Here is a 27,383-nt window from a genome sequence, read left to right on the forward strand (position 1 = left end):
TGCCTATGGATAATGAGTTAATATTCAGGTGTGAATCTTTTTTCCTCGAAGTTTCTCCAATGAATTCCTGCAAATGCCGACTGCATTCTTTCAGCTCCGATCAATTCATTATTGGGCTACCTCTCAATTTTAATCTATAGCACTGTGATCATGTGGCATCACAACATTGATTTGTGTAAGGTCTGCTGTTGCAGTGTTACATGATTTATTATTATTCATGTTGGTCATGTGCTGGGTATTTGCTGTGAATTAGTGTTTGTGAGTAGGTTGGCACAAAGAATGTGTTGAACTGTATTGAACCCCCTTTGAAAGTCGACCAGTAGATTGTCGAAGGCATGGGGCAGGTATTTCAGAGCAGCTGTGATGGTTGATGTGTCATGTTCGAGCATGAGTGGCTCACCTTATATTCTGGTCAATCTAAACAACACTTGCACTTGACTAAGAGATGATGCAACACTTAGTGCAACACAACTGTGGTCAGTGTGAGGTTAGTGGAGATGGTAAATGGCATAGACATAGATAGGCGTAGAGACAACGTGGGGACCTAAGCAGTGCCCATGCCGCACTATAGATGCTGCATGGGTGCACATTACATCTCTGGAAGGGTCAGTGAGCTCACACATGGTTGTAGACTCTCTTGGGCTGAAGGAATTCTATAAGACATGATCATTCTTAGTAGAGGGGCGTCCACACTCGTGTTAATTTTGTACATAAAAATGTGCCTTGCGTGAGACATTGGCATACAGTATACCTTGAATGGAGGGAGATATCTATGTCCTTGCCAAAGGTGTTTGTGTACCATAGGAACTCAGGTCTGCGGTACTGTGTTCATGGCCAGTACACTTTGGCATTAAACCTCTCTGCTTCCGTAATGTGAGCTTCTCTTTACAGTTTTGCTTACAAGTGCTACTGCTTTCAGTCAGAATATGTGGGCGTTGATTTGCTAACACAAAATAGGATGTTTCTAGTTCAGGCATGAGCAGAGCTAATTGGACCATCGAAGCAGTTGATCAATCTTTTGATCTGGCCCCAGTGATTCCCCATTCTTGTCTCATTTCGGCTAACATTGGGCTCTCAGCTGCAACATTATTCATTTGGAAAAGCCTCGAGTAATGGCATTCCCAACACATGCAATGAGAGCAGTGGAGGCGGAAGCTAGTAGACCCGCCCACTGTACTGTGATATAGTTATCTTTTGCATAAAGACATTTGAAAAAAAAAGCCAAACAACGCGTTCTGCTGTGCATACATGTTTGCCCTTTACTATTGGGCCATTTCGCCAAGGTTCTGTGCTGTGTCAGCCTTTAAGTGACAGGACGTGTGTCTTTTTGATGTGTACTCCTCCTGTGGCCAGGTGTGTGCAGCGCTGCTAAGGAAGACTAAGGAGCTGCAGACAGCCCAATATTTCCCCATCTTTCTAGAGATTGTATCTGCTGCTGGAGCGTGGAGGCAGGAAGGCGGGCCAGGCAATTCAAATCCGCCCAATTAAAAGGAAGCCGGGCACACCATCTGGGAGACCTGTTGGAAGCAGACAGCCCTAGTGAAGGAATACGTCCAGGTTGAAAGGCGCTCATTCTCCAGCACAATAGCTCTGCAACTCAGGCTTTTTTTTTAACTCTCTGACTGCATTGTTAGGGAATCATGGAAACACATAAATCGTGAGGAAACCCCTCAGAATTTTGAGGACGAACATTTCACAAACTCTCTTGAAAAGGCGCTCTAGGGGTCTTGCCTCATCAAGAATGCCTAAAGCATATGCCAGGATAATTTGGCCCACGCTTTAAAATCGAAGGGTAGCACCCCCTGCAACTGGTACCGTCAGCAGTGCTGGGAAAACAGGTTTGGGAGTATCTAGAAGTTTAAACTCCTGAATTTTGGGTGGTTTGAGGTCCCACAATCAATCAGACTTTTCCAGAGATTTGTCCAAAGAGCTCCAGGTTCACCCTGGGTTCATCGGAAAGGGCCTTGCGGGGGAGGTCAGGCTGCTGCCATCTGGCACTGGGACTTTTTACATGTCCCACTGCCCTACTGGGGCATCACAGTATTCTGCAAGGCATTTGGGCCTCATACTCTGCAAGTAAACATATTTTGAGAAGCTGTGGGGGAAGAAGCATTGAGAATGATGGAGCATTTCCTTTCCACTGCCTCTTGACTTCCTGCACACCTAGGGGCTGTAACTGTTATCCCTAAAGCCCCCCTGCCTCCTTTAACTTACCCAGAACTGCGCTGACCTGGCGGCACTTACTCAGAGCCATGCTGCCCTGCTCACACTTCCCTGTTCCTCTCCCCTGCACTTTCCCTCTCTCCTTCCCCCTGCACTTCTACTGTGGCACTTGCATGATCCGAATGACACAAGGTCTAGTAGGATCGATTGTCTTGTCCTCCCTATGTGTTCCCTCCCTTGTCTTGTGGCGCCTAGAAACACTTGTGTACAGGCGCATTATAAATGCCACATCATATAATATCATTGTCCAGTTGCTTTGGAGATGGCTTGTTTGCATAGAGTAAAGGCAGAGGCAGCCCCAACAAGGGAGGCGGCACGCCTCCACCAAAGCAGTGACGCTCAGTTCAGGGTCCCTTCTCATGCAACCCCAGTAGAGGGACGCATTTCAAACTTAACCCAGGCTTGGGAAGGGATCACATCAGACAGATGGGTGCTGTCAACAGTATCGACAGGGTACTGTATAGAACTACTGCAGCGTCCCCGGAACCATCCTCCACGACAAAAAGTACACTCCCTAGAACATCAGAAGATTCTCCTTGAGGAGATCGCCATTCTTCTACAAAAGGACGCGATAGAACTCGTCCCGGGACACCAGGTAAACAAGGGTATTTATTCAACTTACTTCCTTGTGCCAAAGAAAGACTTGACAATGCGCCCAGTATTGGACTTACGGCCTGCCAACAAGTATGTCAAGCCCCAAAAATTTCGTATGACCACGCTACAAGAGGTAATCCCCCTCCTAAAAAAGGGGGATTACATGGCAACCTTGGATATGAAAGATGCTTATTTTCATATTTCCATTTTCCCAGCGCACAGAAAGTACTTGCGCTTCAAGGTGGACAGTTGCCACTACCAATTCAAGGTACTGCCCTTTGGGATAGCTTCAGCACCAAGGGTATTCACCAAGGTACTGGCGGTGGCGGCTGCACACCTACGCAGGGAGGCAATCCCAGTGTACCCTTATCTGGACGTCTGGCTCATAACGGGGGAAACCCCAGGAATTTGCAGGACAAACATTCAGAGGACTATCGACCTCCTCCACGAATTAGGCTTCTCAATCAACGAGAAGAAGTCAAGCCTGGTGCCAAGCACCTCAAAACAGTTCCTAGGAGCAATCCTAGATACCCAGGAGGGGTTGACCTTTCCTTCAGAAGAAAGAAGTCGGAATATACTACTGCAAATTCCGCATTATCAGTCCGGTCAACAAATAACGGTACGCAAAGCAATGCGGTTACTGGGCATGATGGCGTCATGCATTTACCTGGTCCCCCACGCGCGCCTGCGCATGCGTCCCATGCAGGAATGGTTGGCGAAACAGTGGTCTCAGGCAAGTGGTCAGTGGGACGATCTAGTGGTCGTTTCGCCAACACTGGTACAAAGCCTCCACTGGTGGACAAGAGAGAATCTCGCAAAGGGGAAACCCTTTTACGATCCCGAAGTACAGGCAGTAGTCACTACAGATGCATGTCCGACGGGGTGGGGAGCTCACCATCTCCACCACACAACACAGGGTCTCTGGTCTCACTCAGTGGCCAAGAACCACATCAACCTGCTAGAGCTTCTGGCAGTATTCAGAGCGCTTCAGGCGTTCGAGCCCCATCTACTAAACCTGTCAGTGCAAATCCGGACGGACAGCACTACAGCCATGTTCTACCTGAACAAGCAAGGAGGGACTTGCTCGCCAAATCTGTCCAAGCTTGCCCAGAAAATCTGGATATGGGCACTCAGAAGGAACATCTTCCTGTCATCGCAACATGTTCCAGGGGAGCTCAATTTCCTAGCGGATGCTCTGAGCAGAGACTCCCTCCCAGAGGAACACGAATGGGTTCTTCACAGAGAGGTCATAGAAGATCTCTTCTCTTAGTGGGGTTTCCCCACTATAGACTTATTCGCCACAAGCAAAAACAAACAATGCCCAGGATTTGCATCCAGGTTCCCCCAACCAGACTCCCAGGGGAACGCCCTGTGGATGAACTGGTCAGGGATGTTTGCGTACGCTTTTCCACCAACACCTCTCATCAGGAAAGTGGTGAACAAGATGAACAAGGAATAGATGACGCTCGTCCTAGTTGCTCCCACGTGGGCAAGACAACCGTGGTTCCCACACCTACGCAGGATGGCGGTGTGCGAGCCCATCAAACTTCCAGCCTGGTACAACCTACTGTCCCAGCACCAAGGTCAGACAGTGCACCAGCAACCCAACTCAATGAACCTGGCAGCATGGCTCCTGAGGTCATAGAGTTTGGACATCTCAATTTGCCACAGAGGTGTATGGACATCCTAAAGGAATCTAGGAAACCAAACACAAGGCACTGTTACTTTGACAAGTGGAAGAGGTTCGTTATCTGGTGCCAGAGTAGACTAATCAACCTGGTTGATTGTACTCCTTCCAACATTGTTACATACATGCTCTACCTGCTAGATGCAGGATTGGTTTTTAACTCACTGAAAGTACACCTGGCAGCCCTCTCGGCTTACACCACTTCCCACAGCAAGGTGTCGTGGTGGAAAGTACCAGTAGTTAAAGCCTTCATGGAAGGAGTAAAGAGACTTCACCCTCCTATTTCAAACCCACCGCCAGGGTGGGACCTTAATGTGGTGCTAGCCAAGCTCATGGGCCCCCCTTTCGAACCCATGCATAAAAGCAGTCTCAAACACCTGACTTATAAAACGGCCTTCTTAGTAGCTATTACTTCTATAAGAAGGGTCAGTGAAATTCAGGCTCTGTCAGTGCAGGATCCCTTCTTTACTGTCCATAAAGGCAAACTGGTTTTACGTACACACCCCAGGTTCTCACCTAAATTTATATCACAATTCCATGTAAACCAGTCCATAGAGCTTCCAGCTTTCTTCCAGAACCCGCAAAGCTCTGCTGAGGTGAAACTACACATCCTAGATGTGCCTAGGGCGGTCCTCTACTATGTAAATAAAACAAGACCGCTAAGGAAAACAGATCAACTGTTTGTCTCCGTAGCTACAGGCAGAGAGGGGGATCGCGTCTCTAAAGGTGCCATCTCGAAGTGGATTATTAACTGTATCCAGCTGTGTTACTCACTCTCTGAAAAGACTCTGCCTTTCACGCCAAGAGCCCACTCTACTAGAGGCATTGGGGCCACTCTGGCTTTCATTGCAAATGTTCCCCTTGACACCATTTGCAAAGCAGCTACTTGGAGCTCTATTCACACTTTTACTCAGCATTACTGCATTGACACTCATTCCAAGGCAGATACACAAGTGGGACAAGCGGTTCTAAGACACTTATTTGCTCATGACCCTTCTCACATCCCACCTCCTTCTTCTGGTACTGCTCGCTAATCTATGCACAGCATGTGATCTAAGCAGATTCCACAAGCCTCAGAAGGGATACATTACTCACCGTAATCGTATTTCTGATGCTTGTATCTGCTTAGATTCACATGCGACCCACCCTTCCTCCCCTCCGAGAGAAGGCGCATGATTGCTTGTAGTCTTACCTTTCTGTCTATCTGCTTGGATTATCTGTACTCACGCTACTCCTCATGCTTCCTCATGTCAGAAAAAATACAATCTGAGGATCCTAGACGCGTGAGGGATCTTGGGTACAGTGGACGTCACACTAGGGATAGTATTACTGGCACGCCCTGTGTCGACGCCCATTTCCGAGTTTCGAAAAACAAACTGTAATACTCCGCAGCTTCCACTAGATGTCGGCCTATGCACAGCATGTGAATCTAAGCAGATACAAGCATCAGGAATACGATTACGGTGAGTAATGTATCATATATATATATATATATATATACCAATTAGCATTATTCTAATACATAACTATCTTTTTTTCAATCAGGCCCGCTAGGTATAAACTCATTATGTGGTGTGTGTGATGTAAGATATAGTGTTGATGAGCATATGTATTTTGGCCAAAGTTCCTTTACTTGCTATTGGTTCTTCTGCACATTGGAACCAGCCTCCGCACACAGTTCCCGCTGTTCACAGCTTGACGATGCCTACAGTGGCAGTGTCCCCTCCCACCCTTGCATAATGACATGCCATTTATTTCTGATTGTTTGTGTTGGCAGTGTGTTCTTGCTGGCTCCAGCGTTTCATGGCAAAGGCCAAGATGTTTTATAAAGCAAGTCAAAACTCCCATAGAAGATATTGCTTGATTTTTTATCTTCTGACACGAGTGTTGAGAGCTCATAACCAGCTTGGCTTTACTAAGACGCATGAACGGCTACTGCCTGCCCTGGGTCAGATTGCAGACTCTGCTGTTAATCATGTAGCAGCTACTTCCCAGCAATGACTTGCCTCGGGAGCCAGGTCACACAAGGACATCAGTCCTATCTAAATAAAAGCTTCATTTCACTGACATGGAAGAAGTAATGCCCTGAATCTGATGCTTTGATCTGATGAAACATGATGGGGAAAGTATGGACGTCTGTTTCCCAAATTCTAGCTGCATCCGGTATGCATTGTGATCATTTTCAGTCGTGGTTGGTACCACGTTCAAGCCGCTTCTAAGCACTGTGAAAAGCACTGTGAAAATAGTTGATATGATCACCCAATGTAACCACCTTAGTGACCTGGCACGGATGAAGAAATTGGAATCTTCAAAGGGCAAGCTTTCCCCTTGTCAGTGGTTTGTCTATTGAAAAATATCAATTTCAATGTCAGGATATGATCATTCATGTCCTAAATAATATTGTTATCGTAATTGTCTATAATGTAATAAAACACAAAAAGCTTGGAATTAGATATAATGGATTTGACCTGGAATTGTCAGTGTAAATGAACCTCCAGCTTGTACTTTGCTGGTGCGGTAAGGTGCCAGTAAATGGAATTACTGGCACGTTATTTCCGCACTGGCAAACCCACAATGACTTTTCACTTCATTTTCAACATTTCCCTTTCCACTTTACGGTTCCTTCTTTTTAGTGCACCAGAGGTAAAACCCCCCGTCCCTTGTGGTTTCTGACAGCCCTTTCAGCCTGGGTGCACCATGTACCTCCACTGCGACAGTTCCCCTGTAAATTAAACAGACAATTCAAAAATGGTCAACCAATCATTTCTGGAGTGGGCGGGTGGGCATACCATCTCCTCCACTGTAGTCCTCCTGGCAGAGAGGGTGCCTCCCTGTGTATGCTGCCTTTTTATAGACCCATTGTTGGGGTGGGGGCAAGCCTACCTTCTCTACCCCCTTTCATGTCCTCCCATTAGGGGTCTCTTTGCTCCTCTCCCTTCCTGCTGCCTGTCGCTCCTCTGGCTGCTTGGGTGGCAGGGATGCTTTGGGTCCGTTGTCCACCGCAGCTAAGGCTGGGACTTTTCCTTCCCCTTTTTTCACAATCTACTTTTCAGATCCGCCAGAGCGCCTGGGGACCACTGCAGTGGTGACGGTGCACAGTACAAATACCGTTAACATTAACATAATTACTCAAACACAGATTAATTTGTCATAAGACACACCTCAACACCCATCTGGTTGACTGGCTCATTCTGATTGAATAATGTAAACATCTTCTGCAACATGTTTACCTGGGAATGTAAAAATATACATTAGCACCCTGATGGGGGGAGCCAACCAATCAGGTGGCTAGGAACTCGGGCCCTGGGCCATTACCCCCCGGTGATGCCCGTGGAACGGGTATATAACGCCACATTGTGTAATAAAAGCCAATGTCATAAACATTAAGCAATGCCATTTCACGAGCGTTTCAAGAAAACCATTATGGAGTATGCTGCCAAAACATCCTTAAAGAAAATAAAATCCCAACATTAGCTTGTGAAATAATGTCATACTTGGTGGGTCCAAAAAACAGTGATAACCTGCCACAGGCCTGCGGGATCCTGCAACATACCATGCCCATCAATCTTCAGTTTCTCTTTGGACTATAATTTATTCAACAAAATGTCACATTCCAATTAGTATCAAAAAGGCCTGAATAGTAGCTCTATCACAGTAGGTCCCCCACATCCACAGTCCGGGGGCCACAAACCCTCCCATCACATGGCTTGCGATATTAAGCACAGGCTGATACTTGTGCTGTGGGAACCAAACTCGCAAACACTTCTGCTCAATTCAATCAATTTAAACTAAACATTGTACTAATGGCACTGGTTCATATGTTCATCTTCAGAGCAGGCTGCTGTAAAAAATAGCCAATAATTCTTTTCAACTTGTCTTCGAGTTGGATGAATGCCCTTTGCACAGAGGGGCCTCACACAAATCAAGCATTATATAATTCTACAGAAACAAAATCCTTATTTATCTCTTTTGTTGAACCGAATTTTTAATATATTTTATGGTCTTCATAACTCCCTCGCGCTATGTACTTACCCACTTTAAATGGGATAAACTGAACGTGACTACACAAGATGCATCAGCACAAATCATGGTTCCTGGACACAACCCGCAGCCCTGCCCCTCTAACAGCCCCAAAAAACTGACCATTCTGGCAAATTTGTACCAGGCTATTTCGGTGGGCACCCCTTATTATAGCAGCTGGGATACTTAAGCCCACTTTTTAATATGGAATGTGGCAGTGGCAATCCTCTGACTGTCCATTCTACACAGTGAATTCCCGTTTTCCAATTGGTAGGGAGATTCCCATGAAAAGGTGGGATTTCTCTGTTTGCTTTTCACAAGAGCGCAACCGTCAAAGCCACTCTGCCTATCGCTGGACTGTCTGATTATTGCCTCCATCATTAGGGGGTGACCCTCATGACGTATGGAATCTAAAGCCCAAAGAAATAGGAGTACCCATGACAGCCCATATGTGACTGTGCACCGAATTTCTAGAGCCACCGTCGCGCCCAGATTCAGTCTGAGGCCAGACACAATGCACACAATGGGTATCCTGCACACAGGCACAGGGCAGTTGCCTGGTGGTAGCAGATGCAATGCCGCTAAACCACTCCTTATGCAATATGTGTATGCAGTCTAAAATGGAATTCATGTGCTCTCCTTATTCCGTAGGAATTACTTTTTGCAATGCTTTCAGGCCAAAGGGTGGAACTCCACGAGGTACATTAATTAGAATGTGTATTTGCTCCAGAACTTCCAGGTGGCCACTGTCCCAAAAATAGAAGCTCACTGAAATGAATGCGGCATACATTAAATATTAGCTTTGGAGGAGAGCCCTCTGGTTTGGGACCATATGATAAATATGTTCATCTACTGTGGCATGGAAGACAGAAATACTTCTGTAAAGCAGCGTCGGAACATATCAGAAGCCAAATGCATATTTGTTTTATGTTTGAAGGTATGGTGCCATGTAATCTACCACACGTGTGCAATAAAAAATGTACATTTCACACTGAAATTAAATCATTGCGCTTGCGTGCATCATCTGAGCACCTCTGTAATATGCACATACTGTGTTTGTATGCATGGGGTTCCAGTGTCCTCATGGATTTCACTATTTGATATTTTCTTGAATGCTACTTGCCGCGATTTGATTCGCTTCAGCTTCCTTAAGTTACTTAATGTTGGCATCTATGAACAGATGTCACGTGATCAGTTGTGTGAAGGCTCTCTCTGCACCACACACCAGCTTTGCGAAGGTTGACACACGTTTTGCAGCAGGTTGAGGCCACCTGTCCAATGTAAACAGAGGCTCAGGCTACACCACCACTAGGTTCTGTGTACATCTTTCCCAAGGGTTCCTACTGTAGGTGTATGACAGGATTGGTAGTAGTATACCACCCCCTTAATTCCTGCTGTCTCCTGCACCCAATCCTAGTGAAGCCTTTTCAGGATTTAAGAGCACATGATTCAAACTTGAAAGAACCCATGTAAGTCCTGCAGGAAATGTTTCTGTGCAGGTTTGCCTTTGTGCCCCGGTTGCCTTGTGTTAAGATGGGTTTCTCCAATCTGGCCTGGTGGACTGATTTTAGGAGGCTACCCTAGCTATAGTGAACAGGATAGCTCTGAGGGATCGATTCTGACGGTGATGTTAAGTACCAAGACAGTTGCAGAAAGTGTTAGTGACCTTTTTGGTACTTTTTTTCTGAAGGTGGTACATTGTTCCGAAGTCAGAACGAATGAGCAACTTTCGGAATGTATCTGTCGGTTGCTAGGATGGGCAATAAACCAGCCTACCAACCGGCACTTTCGGTATGCATCATTTTGCATGACGGTTACTGTTCCAGTTTCGCACATGGCACACAAGTACGGCACCACTTTGGTATCGCTGTTACGGCAGAGTGTTATTTGAGTGAGCAAATTAAATTAATCAACATGCCCAGCTGGGCTATATGTTGAATTGCATGCCCTACAGCAGAGTAGCATATGTTTCCCATAACATTTCTGTAATAGTTTATTATGCAAAGCCTGCTTAGTAATAACTGTTCCTGGATGCGTGGGTGACATCAGAGAAATGCTGTCACTAGACTGCATGAAGATGATTTATATATCGCACACATGCATATGGTTTCTTGGCCTTTAACTAGCTGGTGTATTTTGCGCTAGCCTGCCCAGGCCATATTGATACCTGCATTTGCAATACACAGCAACAACGTAATCTCGGCAGGACTTTTGTAAAATTATGATTTCCTCATTATTTTACAAAAATGCTGCAGAGATTTTGCAATCTTCCCGTTCTCAACAATAACAGGTGGATTGCAGGCAGTGTGCACTGTCGTGCACTGCAACGACAGCCAGGCCCACTTGAGAATAACCGTGGTGCCTGGGTGTCAAGAAAAGGCACAGGGAAGCATGCTGTTTAGCATGCTCACTGCGCCTGCATGAGAATCGGCCCCCCAAAACCCAATCAAGGTAAGCATGGAGAGCAGTCAAGGCTATTCTAAAGAGAATGTGAGTGGGGTCAGGGGTACACCTTGAGGCAACACAGTGAAGCACACAATAATTCAATTCAGACAGGTAAGTATAAACATACTATATTATTCTAAGCGCAAAACAGAGACTAGGAAATTAAATAAGCAGGTGTTAATATTACACAACTCCCGATTAAAAACATATATACAGTGATCTTTAGGTTCTTGGGAATGCATTCAATAACTTATTCAACAAAAGGGAAGGGAAGTAGTGATGCAGCACATGGAACCACGTCACAAGAAATATACCATAACTTTATAAGTCCAATCCCTATGATGAGTGGGGCCCGGGTCTGATGTAGAAAGAGTTCTTGTGTTGGTGAAAGGTTCCAGAGAGATAATCAGCAAAGTTACATGTAAGTAAAATGATGTTCCTATCTTTTGGGTACAGCCGCTTTTAGAGGCAATGATCATAACGCAATAGAATTAAATAATCATCTTTATTTTAGGGTGTATTCTAAGGAGAACCGGGGGATACTAATGTGATTACTTACCTCCAGACTTCCGATTTGCCCAGATGACTAGATGGGTGGACTGGGGGTCGCTGCAGGTAGGTTTTCCGGTGGTTGGTGCCAGTGAGAGTTGCCCAGGTGCTGTGGGTGCAAGGATTCTTTCGGTCAGTTCCAGGAGCAGAGTGCAACCCTTAGCTGAGGAAGAAATGCAGCAAACATTGATGCATACCTCTTTAGGACACTTCCTTCCAGTTGCAGTTGAAGTAGATCTTCGGGATCAGGATCCCATTGAAGCTGGGAGGCTAAAATTCACCAGGAATGCGACTTACACCACTAGCTAGCGACTACTAAATTTCTGGTGATGAACGTGGACCTTTGATGGTTCTAGCAAGGTAGCCCAACGGATAGCTGGTCAGTCCACCAGGTGGTCCAGGGACACTGTGAAGGCTCAGGATGGCTGGATCCTTGAGAATGCTTCAAGGCTGGTTGGTCCCATGAGTCTAAGGGTTGAAGCACCGTACAGAGCCTTCATAGATCAGGTAATCCAGTGTTGCTTCACCTGGCCAGACACAGGAAGGGATGCTGGGCCACTTTGGGAGGAGTCCACAGATTTTCAGCTGGCTGGTCTTCTACACGGGAAACTTGGCTCCATCGCTGATCTCTCGAAATGGCTGCAGGCTCCCACTTCTTATCCAAGATTCTGCCTGGAAGCAAGTCTAAGCCCACCAGTGGTAAGGTCCAGCACCATACAAATAGCCAGTAGTGGTCTTATCAGGGACTACTGTGGGGTTCACCCATTCCCCACCCTCAGACTTTAAGGCAGCATGGATGTGGATTGGGGCCAGACAGTCACACACCCTTCCTGGTCCAAGCATATACAAAGGGATCACTAGCCCACTAAAGCAGCAGTTTTCCCATGTAAGAGCATGCACTTTTATGGGATTTCCTGACCTGGGACGGCAGGAGGACGGCCAAAGAACAATATCATCAAAGAACAAGCGGAAATCTTATGGAGTGGCCATTTTAGGGCACTAGCAAGATTCAGTAGCCGTATGCAGTAAAAACGAATGTGCGCTCTAGAAATAACACAAACATGGTAAAAATATGATTGCTGCCACCATCTTGTCTTTAGGCACATATAAAAGTATCCAAAAATCTCAAGTGTAAAAAAACTAGGGTGATACAAAAGTATCCCCACTGTACTGCATTGTAGGATGTGGTGTGCACTGTTAAAACGTTTCCAAAAAGACAAAAGAGAAACATAGTTTCCCATTGCTGGTAGTCTGAAGGACTGATAAGTTTCCCCATAACAAAATGAGCAAATGGCCAGGGGGGGGGGGTGAATCAGAAAGATTCACTTGCCTGTAAAAAGTCAGGACAGGTTCAAAAACAAAAGCACAAAGTGTGGGGGTCAATAAAACTATGCAGAATCTTTCCTAACATTAGTGGTCGAAGTGAGCGGGAACGGTCGGGAGCAGTGTTCCACTACTTTTATTTTTTATTGTTAATAGCTCCTCTACTTTTTGCGACCATTTTCATCCTTTCAGAACTGTTCTTTGTGAAGTTAAGGAACACTTGTCCATTTTACCACCGGATATCAGTTACAGCTAAACTGAAATCCTTTTCAACCTAATTGGCTTTCAACCAGCATGACTGCAACCCTTGAAAAATGTGTTGCACGTTGCTCCCTTCCTTCCTACTCTGTCCCCCACCGAAGTCAAAGTTCCGCTTCTTGTTTGGTACACTTCTATCACTGCCTAACACCTTGCGTCAATGGCAGGGGCCCATGTTTTAGCCCTAGAAAGACAAAAGTTATCAACCAAAGCAAGAGTCCCATTTCCCGAGAGGATGCAGAGTAAAGCACTAACTTGCCAATTCTGTTCGGAATTTGGAAAGAACAATTTGTAATTTTAGTCCAGCCTTATCATGATAGTGAATGTCAGCTACTGAACATATCTTTGAAGTATCATCTGTGATCAGGTATTTCCTTCCATATATTCGCAGATTGAGCGACATGACAACTGTGCCTATGACTACCTGGAGGTCCGGGACGGACTCAATGAAAACAGCCCTCTGATTGGCCACTTCTGTGGCTATGATAAACCCGAAGACATCAGATCTACCTCTAATACCCTGTGGATGAAGTTTGTTTCTGATGGAACAGTCAACAAAGCAGGGTTTGCTGCTAACTTTTTAAAAGGTATGTGTTAAAAAATGTTTTTCTTGTGAAAAATGCTGTATGTGTTCCCCATCTGAAGCTTTCCTTTAAAAATCGATAAGTGTATGTGTTTTCAAGCTACCTACAAGGGCTGGTCTGGGAACCAAAAGTTGCCCTGGAAATGTTTTTTTTTAAATTGGCCCCATATTAAGATATACTGGAAGCTTTGTAACAAATTCTTTACTTCATCCCCCTCGAAAGAGGCCCATGATGCAGTGGCCTGGCCCACTGGGAAATCTCGAGAGTTCCCTGGCGCCAATACCTCACTGCGCCCTGCTCCTATTTTCCGATATATTGCTGTTAAGGTAAGTTGATCATCTAATCACTGCAATCCATGCGCAATATTCAGCTACATGTAAACTCAATGCCTATTACGGTTCCATCTCTTTTTGTTACTGCCATCTGATAAAGAATGATATAATACGGCTTTGTACAATCTAAACATATTATGGGCACCGATTCATAGAAATGTGCACAGAAATCTAGCAAAGGCCTAGTGCTGAGAAGGACACTGCATGAGCCTACGTGCAGAAAGAAAAATGCGTGCCCCACATATTCATGGAAGTTACAGGGCAAAATATCCGTATTCACAAATCTCGCCCGAACACCCCAGACACACCAACATGCAAAGCATAAACAGCCAGAACAACTACCTTTGCACACTCCCTTGGGTGTGAATACATGCACCCTTTAAACAGAGCCTGGGGTCCGCTGTATGCAGGTCTTTGACTCGGGGATCCTGTGCGGGGTCCCCTGTAACTGTATCCGGCACCCCGACAACATGCATATAGAAAAAACTTAACTCAGCAATAACTAGGGAAATCTGTGTGAACCCCGTAAAACATTCCTGCACCCCATTACACTGCTTACGAGCACCCTTAAGTTACATCGGAACCCGATTGAGTACATGCACTCTGAAATCTGACCAGCAACCTCACCTGCGTGCTGCAAATCCTACGTGCAAGTGTACTTACGCCTGCCTTCGGGTGGCGGATCGTATGAAGGACTTGCATGGCCATTTCCCAGCCAAGATATTGGACAATCAAATCCATGAATATGTCTCATGCTGCGAATTGGTGTGCATGCGAGGGACTGCTTGCTGGCCATGTTCTTCCCCATTTCTGGTGTTCCGCCCCTTTCCCAGCCCTCTGTGCAATCCATTCCCACGCTATGCTTGGAGTCTCGCACGCTGGGCCCTCAGTGGCTCGCACAGACATGCTGAGCCAGCATGAACTCAATGTAAGTCCAGGAAAAGTACCGCACATTCAATTCTATAAATTGACTATGGCTGATTTGCATGCAGTTGCGGGCGCAAGTACCCCATTTTCCGCTCAGATATTTCCATGAATCGGGCTCTATGTCTGTGTAGTCTACCAGAAGTATCAAAAATGAGCAATCCATGTTTTGTTTCCGTAGTCTACCAGACAGACGCTACAAGCTAAAATAAATGAGCCCTTTATTTCACCTATTACTAATTATCATCTCTGTATGCTGGCCCCATTGAACAACGCTATCGTCTCTGCTTGAATGCATACATGGATTGCGCAAGTAGAGAAACAACCCACATTTTTCAGGTGCACTGATTCAGAGAAATCACTGTGCATGCACCCATAGATGCGCACAGGCATATTAACAGCTGCCGATCCAGCCACCCCCCAAACATTTTTTAGCAATGTGCTTGTTCGGGGGAGAAATTGCTGCAGATGAAAGCGAATGCCTGACTTAAAGAGAGAATCACTTCCATCAGCTGTGGTCCCTGCACTTACTCCCCTGTACACAGTGCTAGCAAAAATGATTGTCCTGCCCCAAATAGAAATATCCATGCCTGGCACAAGACAATTGCAATTTGCAGTGGCATGCCCTTTAAAGGGCTGTTAGGTAGGTGTAGTGAACGTTTTGACACAGGTGTATTGTGAATGCATTCAACCGATCCAAACCCATGCAAGTCCTCAACGTGAAAGAGGAACCTGCGAGGTGAAAACTCTGGACAAAGGTGCCTCTTGCGGTCTGCTAGGTAGTTCTTTTCTGAACTGGACCAATTCTATAGTGATCCATATTATGATAACGCAATTGTACATGGTTAGTTAGAGGGGCCAGAGATTTCCTGCCCAATGTGCTATAAATGCTTGAAATGAATATCAGAAATACTGTGTGCAAGTGAACATCTGATATGGTTCTCAGTAATGTACTTGTTGTTGCTCATTGAGGTTTTACAATGAATGAGACAATGCTGGTGTTGCTTTATGCGACGCCATATTGTGGGGTATTACAGTAAACTGAGATCATTGAAGGAAACTCTGGTAGTACTTCCAAATTCCAGTGGCTTTGCCCGATTGTAGTTGTTTCAGAGAAATGGCTGCAGGACACCCCAATGCACAATCTGTTCCCGCCAAGATTAAGTCCAGCGACTCTATTCCCCCGCTCATGGCAGTGAGCCTCATCAGTGCTGTTTTTTTTCCTGTGGCAGTCCAAGAGCAGTGCCTCAGTTATTTATCAATGCATGTCACCCAGATCACTGCGTGCCTGCGGAATATGTTCACTTGCTCCTACCTGCTAACATTCTAATTTCTGCTTCTGTCTAATTTGTGGAGGCGTGGCAGAATGTATTTACCACCATTCATGGGTGTCCATCAATTAAAGCACTCCATCTGTGACCATGTTAACTTATATTTAGAATTTACAGTGTGTGGAAGTGTGTGTGTGTCAAAGCAGTTATCACAAACCACTCTGTGCTTTTTAAACATTCACTATAAGTGGAATGAAAATGCAGGATTTAAGGCTTCTGTTAATCTGCTCTGGAATATAAAGGGAGGATAATGCACAAATCCATTTTGTTGGAGATAATCTGCCCTTGAATTAACCCTGCTCTGGATTCGCAGTCGTTCTTGGCCCTTTGCACAACCTTTAGATTGCTGCTTCATAAAGGGCTCTGTGTTCTGCCGGTTATCCATAAGATGCTTGGTGTTAGAGTAGCATTTATTTTTATGTGAAATGTTCTCCACCTGGGAAATCCAACACCATTTTTGCTATACTCTTGTTTTTTTTATCTGACTCTGCTGAGTAAGTGGGACCCTGTTAGGCACAATTGTATGCAATACCCTTTGGGTGGACTACAACAACTCTGACCTCCTGGCAATAGGAACCCAACCTTTGGTATAAGTCTGTACTACACAGGTTGGTAGCGCGTTGAGCAGCCAGGCTTATCTCAAGAGGGGTCAATGTGAGCTGTAGGGGAGTTACACAGAGACACACAGTGACAGGTATTCAAATAAACTCTTACACACAAGGTTTCTTGAGTAAACAATTATTAACTTATTTACCAGTCAGTTATAGTAAGCCTTCTTCAGAAGGGAGCAATATAAAACAACACACACATATACTTCAAAAATACACACTCTTAGTTATCTAAATCAGCAAATACCCATTTGGGATGACACACAGGCACTACCTACACCCTCAAGTGACTTCAATAGCTAGGGTGCTGTTGGCATTCATATATTACTGTTGCATTTAGAATATTCTTGGGAGTAGTGTTATAGAGAAGAGAGTTCAGAATAGAACAAGTATTCACACAGTTATTCTTAAGTAGTTAAGTACTTTCAAAACAACCCTCCAATGCAAAGTTAGTTAACCCTTTCCTGGAAGGAAGGCAAAACACATAAGCAGAAGAGAGAAGAGTCATTCAGGGAGCCAGGCAGCCAATGTTAAGTTAGCAAAAGTCAAGGTGAACTGAAGCTCCTCTTGCAGGTAAGTAGAAAGTATTTTCCAATGTTTAAAAAGTCTTTGTAGAATAGAAGCAATCAAAGTAGGGCCACGAGCTGATTAGGCTTGTGAGGTAAGGAAGCTGCAAGCAACTCTACACATGTAACCAAGCAAGTCTCAAATGAGCACAAGTGGCTGCACAACAAGATGTAAGTTCTCTTAGACTTTACAGTACCTTTAGGTTGAAGAAAAAGTGCAGCAGATGACTTCTGTTCCTGTGCAGCTCTGCAGATCTCTCTGGTCCTGGGCATCAGTGATGGGGACAAGAGGGAGGACTTGTGGGGACTCCTGCACTGCAATGGGATGGTCACCACTTGCAACCGGTAAACTTCAAACAAGTGGCTGTTCAGTGTTTCAGCTCCCCGCGTTTACTGCAAATAGCAACACTGTGGTTCCTGGCTGTTGAGATGGGCTTTCCTTGCATCTGGGGTCCCGCACTCTGTTGAGGGGGCTCGGGCTCGGTCAGTCCTGCTTTCTGGGAGTCCGGAGATTCTTCCTGGAGCTCTTGGCCAGCTTAAAAGCAACGCACACAAATTGGTGTTCCTCTCCCTGGCTATCCGGTTCTAGCAACAACTGCAGTGGATTCTTGACCTGCTTTGAGAGGATGTCCAGGTGGCTTACTTTGGAGTTGATTGGTCCCACCAACTCAAAGGGAGAAGTCGTCCTTGCAGGGGAATCTCTGTCGATGCGAATTTGGAGTTTCAGCACAGCAGCAGGGCTTCACTGGGCAAACCAACGATCCAGGAGTTGCAGCAGGTGTCCTCTTCAAGTTTTCTTCAGATTCCTTCGTCCAGTGGTTGACTCTGCCTTCCAAGCCAAAACGCCTCACCTTTTATGCAACTTGCTCCCATTCATTCCAGCCTAGCTGTCAGTCATCCAGCAGGGTGTCTGTCCTTTCCGGCCAGCCGGTCAGCCAATCACTTAAGAATGTATTCCTGTCTCCTTGGAGACTAAGCACAGGGAGTTGTGGGCACTTCCCTTGCTACCTGCCCCCACCAGACACCCCGGAGCCAGAGGCGGGCTTCACTTGTGAATCCTGCCAACGGCAAAATGAACAAAGGGACCAAACCTGGTTTGGCATGCAGAGTAAATCTCAAGAATGACCTTTACACAAAGAAATGGCAAAAAAAGAAGACCGGGCCGTTTTGACAAAAATGGCACCCATGGGTGCTTTACCGTGGCTGCGAACGCAGCCCACTGTAAAATCCCATAGTGGTAGTAAAATGTAAACCACTGCCACCAGCCATTCAGTGAGCAAAGGGTAACATAAACAGTTTACATGAGAAGCTAGACAAAGGGGATACTAAGTAACCTCTCCAGCACCCTATTGTAAGATAGTGTGTGCTGGGTCTAGAAAGTTACAAATGTAAGTAAAGTCAATTTCACTTTACTGCTCTGGGAAACAGTAGTTTATCCCAGAGAAGGTATTCAAACCTTGGGGAAATCTGGAAGACTTCCCTGTGTCACTGCACTGAAGGTGCTGTGTGACACAATGTAAAAGATGATACCTATGGATTTTGTCAGAACCCACAACTGAAAGAAACAGTGTACAAAATCACATTAAAATACATAAGAGAGTGGGAAAAAGGGTCTCACTCTCTCCGGGCTTTTACTCTGTGGTTGGGAACCTTTTGTATCTCTTTTGGTCGCAATCTGAGCTGATCTGCAGGTCGCAGGTTCGAATCCCGGCAAGGCCAACTCAGCCTTTCATCCTTTCGAGGTCGATAAATGAGTACCAATTTCGGTTGGGTGATATTGTATGTAAATATGTGCTCTGTAAAGCGCTTTGGATTAAGGCCCTATATAAATAACACATCATTATCATTATCATTATTTAGGAGTTTCCTTCAAATGTATGGCATCTGTAAATTGTTATTGCAGCACAAAACACTTTCTGGGAAGATCCTTGTGCTTTCCTTTTTACTTTTCAGTGATAATGTTCTGTTATCAGGACAGGGGGATCCTTTCCATCCACCCTGGCCTCTATTTTGTGGAATCAGCACACTCCACCTAATGTGAAGTGCTGACAGGACACAGTGTATCAGTTTTTCCACTTATCCTGTAACTCTCTAGTTACAGTGGCAGGTTATCTTGGTGCAGTGGTAGTTTTTCTAACTAACTTTTGTCTTTGCAGCTGCAACAGGGAACACATGGTACACCATTCTCTTAAAATGGTGGCTGTTGTTTTTTCTTGCATCTCTAGATGACTTGTTCTTTGTAAGTCATTCTACCTGGCTGGATAGGGTGGTTTCCATGGGTCTTTTGTCTTTGGCAGGGTCCATTGGAAACCTCACCAAGACTCTCTGAGTGCCTGAAAGGACAAGAAGTAGGGAAGGAGTCTGAAACTCCCCATGTCTTTGTTCTGCAGTGTCTCTGCTTGGAACCATTCCAAACCGGGAGGCTGGCTGGCTTCCTGCCGTACCACCCCCCAGATTTGCACGAGAGGCATGTGGTATGATTGGTGGGCTTAGCCAGTTCTTTACCATAAAAGATGAGGGTCTTGCAACCAAAGAAGAAGACGAAGAAGAAGAAGAATCCCTGCAGCAACTTTCAGCGACCACCAGTGCCAAATGAGTAACTGCTGCATCCTAACATCATATTCTAGACAATAGGGAAGACCCGAAATGGATGACTTCTTCCCCTGGATTGGTGGGATAAACCGGTCCCAAGAAGATCTTCAATTTGAGCCATCCCTGGGAGAGCTGTGGCCTGCAATTCCCCAATATCGAGGGTCCTGTGCCATTTTGCAGTGCAATGTCTGCCAAAGGTTGGTTTTGTCTGAAAACTTGGTAGGCATCCTTCTGGACCTCCACTGTCTAGATCCCGCTTCCAAAAGTCCCCTCAATCAAGACGAGGACTGAGAAAGGTCACAAAGCCCACCACTCAACAACCAATCTGCATCCAGAGCCTGTGAAAGCCTCCAGCACACAAGTGTCATGTACATCCACTGCCGGGTGCCCCACTTCTCAAGTGCATCTGGTTGCTCCCTCCAAAGAACGTTCTTCAGCCTTCCAGGTCAAGAAAACCTGAACTGGGGACATCTGTCGCCTTACCTGGGTGCCCAACCTGCTTCAACGAATCCTCCACTGAAAAGGTACCGTCTCAAAGCCTTGGTACATACTTTGGTCTTGCTGTGCAATTTTGTGCACCGAGAGGTCTGCACTTAAGCTGTTACTTGCACCCCTCTCTCTATAGGGCACTTAAGTCCATTTGGGGTGAACAACCCATTGGGCCTAGTTTCCTAAAACTATTGTGCTTACCTTCAAACAAGAAGATTTCTTCATTGAACTTTACTATAATAACTACGCACCTGCTTCTTTCCTCCTAACCCTTGGCCACTGGACCCCAGTGCCCTCCGTTGACTCTGTGTGTAGTACCTAGTATAGGGCTGGACCTCTGAAGCCTGGTTAAGGAGGGGTAAAATTAAGTTACCAGAGTGTTTGAAATGTTTGATTACCTGTTACAAGAGTTTTACCATAGATTGTATCCTACGTTGATTTAAAGTGTGCCTCCTTTTATTACATTGTTATTTAAAGGATACAACCTTTTATTCTGTTTTGATTGAAAGGATATAACATTTTATGGCATTTTGATTTAAAGCATACAACCTTTCATTCTACTGTTATTTGACTGTGATTTTGCTGTGAATAGTACTTACTTTGCTCAACAGTATTAACCTTGGTGTATGTATAATAAATGTTATTTTTATATAAACTATGAGTGTGTCAGTGTTTCTTTGAACCACTTTCTATGCTCTGAGTCCTGGGTGCGTACCTTCAGACCGCCTACCTCCTTGACTAAGCCTGGCAGCTCAGCCATTTCTGCCAAACCTTTTGGGTAGTTCAGGACAAATCTAAGAATTGGAAAACTGTACATCTGAGAGTAAATCTTGTCTAATCCTACAAATGCTGGACTTTTCTAAAACGCCCTTACACTTGTACATTAACGCTGCAGCTTTCACCGCCTCTAGTGTAAGGCGAAGTGGAGGTTTCTTAGTTGTGCATCACTGCCCTTCTAAGATGGCCCTGTCAGCTGAAAACAATGATCTGGCACAGCAGAAGCAGCAGCCCAGCCCAAAATGTGCTTCTATGCTAATATCCATCTATTGTTCCTAATCAGAGATGGGGAAAGGAAATGTTATTAACCAAAGCCTTCTGATTCCGCCCTGTCATTGCAGAGGAAGATGAATGCACCAAACCTGACAACGGAGGCTGCGAGCAGCGCTGCGTCAACACTCTGGGCAGCTATAAGTGTTCCTGTGATCCCGGCTATGAACTGGGACCTGACAAAAAAAGCTGTGAAGGTATGCTGGGATTTGGATGGGTGCCCTAGGATTAGGCAAGCTCTACTCTTCACCTTACTAGTGTATCCAAAACATATGGTGGTGTGGCCTGTTTTCATGGAGCTCATTCCATGCCCCTCTTCCCCGAAATGTATTCTGACGTATGTCAGTTGTGCGTGAAGCATGCAGCGCTACGCTATAGGAGTCTGTGCTGAGACTCAAAATATGATAGTCGAGCAACAACCATAACCGACATATATGAATGGAACCGTTTCAATGTTTGGAAATATGTCATGGCATGGGAGATGGGAACAGAAAGTGGACCAATCTGCCCCACAGACGTTGTGTGTGAGTTTTGCTTGCTAAATAGGAGAATACAAAGTTCATTTGTATATGCACCGACAACTAGTGTTCGCTCTTGTTAGCTATGTTATGAATCATTTGTAAGCTATACAGATAGAATGCCCTTTGCACTGAAAGACTCAATAAATGTGTTTCAGAAAATTGCATGCTGAGGACCAGAGAGTGTGTTCATTATTAAAAATATATAATTTTATTCTGTTACAAATTCATAAAAAACATAATTTCAAAACAATTCATTTCAAACAAACATGTATTTTTTTGTAAACAACGGTTTTATTGTGCAAATAACACATTTTTGTGTAAACATTTTTCCTATGCATAAATCGCTAATACACAATTGAACCATTCATTTTCACAGCCAAAATCTGGCTTAGATAAAGACTTTGTAAATAACTTTTGCAGTAGTAATATTCCTACTGTGACAGTCCACCATTGTACATCTATTGTTATGTCTGAAATTAATTGTTTTGAAATGATGTTTTTTATGAATTTGTAACAGAATAAAATGATATATTTTTAATAATGAACACACTCTCTGGTCCTCAGCATGCAATTTTCTGAAACACATTTATTGAGTCTTTCAGTGCATAGGTCATCATATCTGTTTAGCATATATTGAATTTACCCCAGATGCTCATGTTGGGGTCCCCACCTTTGTTTTTGGATGAAACATTTGTAAAACACAACATCCTTCCTTGTATGACCTATTGGCACTGATATCTCCCTGAAATGTCCACTGCTACATCTGCCTCAAGGTAGAATATGGTAGGCTACCCATGGGTCACATTTGTATTGAGTTCCTGCAGAAGGATCAGGTCTTCTGACCTTCCACAACACCCAGGCTTGTGTTGTCAGTTATGCCCAGAAACAGTGTCATCAGGGGTGTTGTGTCAATGGCTATGAAGGTGAGTTCTAGGGTAATTTAACTTTGTTTCAACTGTTGCATTCTACATCCAATTCACACCCAGTAAAGTGTGAGTAAGCAATCAGGTGTCTGGAACAGCGGGTGAGAATACGCATTCTTTCGCCTGCTGTTCCAGCCACCCAAAGCGCTTCCCCGGGTGGTACCATTTTTTTTGGGATGTGGGAAGGACACAGGGACCCTTTCCCTGCGCCTCGCCACCCCATAAACAATCTACTTACCTGCTGGATCAGAGATGTGTGCTCCAGTCTGGGCTCTCCTCACGCTCCCGGCTGCCATAGAAATGGAAAAGGGACATAGTCTCTTTTAGCTATGGCAGCGGCCATTTTTGATTTTGAGATTGCTGGAGATTGGTGATGCGTGTGCACCAATCTCTGGGGGAACAAACAGTAAACCATTAGAACCCCGGTTAAACCTCAGGGGTTATGTGGGAAGATAGTTTTCATCCCCGGTGTGGTGGGTGGGCATGGCCTCACCGCGGACCTTGCTTTGCTCTCTGGGGGTCGTTAAAGACCATTTTCGCCCCCACAGTGGTGTTGAAAGCCATATTGTTTGGTAAAGGATCTGTGTGGTATGTGTGTAGTGTTGATGTGGCTACGTGCTGAGTTTTGTTGATGTTGTGGTGTGTGTAGATATGTTTTAGTATGGTGCACTGCAACTGCTGGTGTTATCCAAATACACTTAAATGACTGGTAAAATGCTTTACAGTTAAAGAAATCAGCAATGGAGCTAGGCTTGCTCAGCCATTGGAAGGTCTTGGGCATTGGCCAAGGATAGCATGGAAAGACAGCCAGTAGTCAGAAACAAATCAGACAGGCCAGGTATGTGGTTGGGGCTCTTCTGAGAGTCATGCACAGTCAAGCTCCCTATGTCCACCCCATACTCATTCTGACCTCACAGTCTGACCAGAAATGCAGAGGAGCAAGTGTTCACATTAAAGATCTTCTGTCCACTGATGAACATGGTGCATTTTAGATAATGTGGCTCTCCTTCTATGAAAAAAATGCGTGCATACGTGTATTTTTAATGAGCGAAGAAACAACACGAAAGTTGCCATTTATGGATTTCTGGGTGAAAACATGTTTAAGTAAAAACACGTTTTTCAAAAAGCTACTTAACCCATGATGTAAACAAGACCGCTTCGTATGAAGTGTACTTCACTTTTTATTAGTTTTTCTCCAAATGATAGTGTTTTTGTTTTTTTTTTCTAAAGTTGTACTCTCTGAACTTTGCGTTGGTATTGCATCACAACACATAGGACAAAAGTCCACAAAATAGAAGCTTCGCAATTTAAATGATTTTACTTTCGGATCTATGAGCACATTGATCCACTGTCTTATCCATGTAACACAACGCACTGGTCATGATTAGGAAACACTTATTTATAATTGTTTAATACTTTTCTTACATTCACTGTTGAGATCTTTGTTGGTTTCCGTAAGTAACATCTGACCTTGATTTATGCACAAGAGAACATCCAAAAGTGTCCCTTTGTTACAATTTTACACTAGGGTGATGCAGGGAAATCAAAATTAAGGCAGTGATTGTTTATATTAAAACACGCGTCGAAACATGGACTTTTCACATACACATTACATTTACGGGGTGCCACCTTATGTAGTCTAGCCCAGCTCTACACACTCCTCCAATGATTGTCCTTGACTAGCTGCATGTGAGCAGATGTTTTTGGGGAGTCGAGGGTAAGAGTATGCCTCCCTGACCTGTTTCTGTTTTTTCTTCAGCTGCTTGCGGAGGACTTCTCTCGAAGCTTAATGGGACAATAACTACGCCTGGCTGGCCCAAAGAGTACCCTCCGAACAAAAACTGTGTCTGGCAGGTGGTGGCTCCAACGCAGTACCGAATTTCTATGAAGTTTGAGTACTTTGAGCTTGAAGGCAATGAAGTAAGTTCACGTTCAGGTGGCGAGCACAACTGTAGAATCACAATCACATTAATGACCAAGCATTTGGCTTGTGTGCAGGCATAGGCTAGGCATTTTCCAGGCTCTGATATCAGGGGACCACTAGGGTGTAAGATGGCCACAGCTAGGAAATAGTTTTTGTATCTGGTGATGTTAAGACAGTGCTTACCAAATCCATGTTTAATTCCCTACATGAATCAAAACTGGTGGCTTTGCCAATGTCTGTATTTAACAGGAATTACGTCCAAGGCATTATGTAAGGACACTCATTGCCTATAAATCAAATGCTGAAGCAGATTTCGTTAAGACATTTGTATTACACCAGGAACCAGTTTACAGCTGTAAATAAGCCATTACCTTTCAGAAGCCTGCTGAGAAATAACACTGAAATGCACATAAAAGCATAGAGCCACCTCAAAGAGAACTTGTGGCATGGTAGTGGTAGTGGGGAGTGGTTTGGGTGCTGAGGGGCAGTTAGTGGTGGCAGTGTCCGTAGGGCGTAGGATGATTATGGGTGCTCAGTGGATTGGTAACAATTCAATAAACACCCACAGGCAGTGTATCTCTGTAACATCTCATCCTTGTGTTAGTATTGACTTGCATAACGTCTTCCCATACCAATACTTTGTGCTTAAAGGAATCCCTTACAGCACCTCCTAAAAGCCAAAACTAAAAATATAACACTGTTATGTTGGCTGTATACCGTGACTGAATGGGTATGCACTTATCAGAATATCTTGATTGAGATTTTCAGGATTGTTTGTAAATTATAAGAGACAGTAATATATTCCAATTTAGCTGTGTCTACATCATATTGCTTGTGGTTCCATTTCCAGCTATTGCCATGGAAGGGTGTTGAGGACTTCATGATAACTCTTTGTTTCCACCCACAAAGGTTCAAGACAGGTGTGTGAGTGCACAGGTGCACCAGCTGAGAGGAACACTCCTCAGACACTCGTCAATGTTGGAGCAATGGGTGTACCTTTTGGGCATTTGCTAGGGATCAACTTCGAGGTGTGCCCCTAGGTCATTTTATGAGCTGCCTTGAACTGTGCTTAATGAATTATACTTAGGAAGTGGAATTTATTCTCAAATTGTGAGCCTTGAGGGTGTTCTGCTGCCTTTGCAAGATCTCTAATGCAGCATGCATTTGCTGCTGTGTGCTCTGGGGATCGTTAGTGAACAGACCTCCCCTTTCACTTAGATGCTTTCTGTCTTTACCTCTATGCCAGAAAACGGAAGTTTGGTAACTGGTCTTGTCCTTGTAAGAGTCCAAAAATGAATCAACAAATAAGGGAGTGCCCATCTAATCCCCTCAAATTGCTGTTGGTGAACGCCCTTGGAGGACCGAGACCTGAGGTATAAGATATTGGTAAAACTATTTTAGAATGTGTGTGTGGATTCTAGCAGGTACAAAGGTAGGTAGGGGTGGTTAAGTCCCTTCTAGCTACCAATGGAGAACTGGCTTGTGGAGGGGTGCTGTTATCGACTCTCAAGAGAGTATGCGAGTCAAGAAGACTGATTATGTGTCCTGCTAGACCACATTTCTGTCATGGACTTAGCTGCTTTCTAGTGGCAGAGGGGATGTGTGATATGGTATTAGGAAGTGGATGATTGCAGATGTATGCAGGTGAGTGGCCGTGGCTTGAGAGGGATACAGCTATCTCCCATTGAGATTGAGTGTGATACGTACACATTAGTCATGGCTGATAACAAGCTTTTCTTTAAATCTGTTCCCATAAATGACAGTTTCTCATTGAAGTAAACATCGCCAGCTATTTTTTTGATTGACTGATTTCATTTTTAAAGGGCTCACAATGGGCCTCATTACACGGATGGCGGTAAGGATTTACCGGTACCGGTAAAATACCGGTACCGGTAAATCCTTACCGCCTTACTACGAGGTCCCTTTGCGGGTTGGGGGATTTAACGCCTGCTTTTTGCAGGCGTTAAAAACCAACCCGCAAAGGGACCCAGGGAGCTAATTACGGTACCGCAATTTGCGGTACCGTAATTAGCGCCTTCCCCATTCCCATTGAGCCCTATGGGGCAAAAATGGGAATGGGGAAGGGCAATGGTGGAAGGGGGAATTACCGCCCCGCCAACCTTGGAATGGGGCGGTAATTCCCCTTTCCGCCAAGGTGGTGCCGCTATTTTACCGGTTCTCCGCCATCCGTGTAATGAGGCCCAATGTCTATAGTTTTATTGATCAATTAATTATCTTAACTTTCTAACATGTTGCATTAGGATCCACGTTAGTTTTATTGAGAAGTGGTCTCAGATATTCATTCAAAAAAGTATGCTTATATCTACATGTAATATCAATTGAGATGCAAGAAATCATGGGTACACATGTGGTAAGTACTGTTCTGAAAAACACAATGGAGCGGTCAGACTAATTCAAATGTGTAACTGAATTAGAGGTCTAG

The 27,383-nt window shown here is 44.8% G+C and overlaps 1 protein-coding gene across 1 annotated transcript in view; it reads left to right on the forward strand.

Moving 5' to 3' along the window:
- Positions 1–27,383, forward strand: part of TLL1 (tolloid like 1) — a 455,972-nt gene that overhangs the window by 315,223 nt on the left and 113,366 nt on the right. The window contains exons 13-15 of the mRNA XM_069631384.1: positions 13,491–13,686; positions 21,644–21,769; positions 24,776–24,936. Of these exons, the coding sequence (XP_069487485.1) occupies positions 13,491–13,686; positions 21,644–21,769; positions 24,776–24,936 (483 nt within the window). The remainder of the gene's footprint in view (positions 1–13,490; positions 13,687–21,643; positions 21,770–24,775; positions 24,937–27,383) is intronic.

This window comes from Ambystoma mexicanum, chromosome 6q, assembly GCF_040938575.1.
Source record: "Ambystoma mexicanum isolate Mex_15411 chromosome 6q, UKY_AmexF1_1, whole genome shotgun sequence".
NCBI lineage: Eukaryota > Metazoa > Chordata > Amphibia > Caudata > Ambystomatidae > Ambystoma > Ambystoma mexicanum.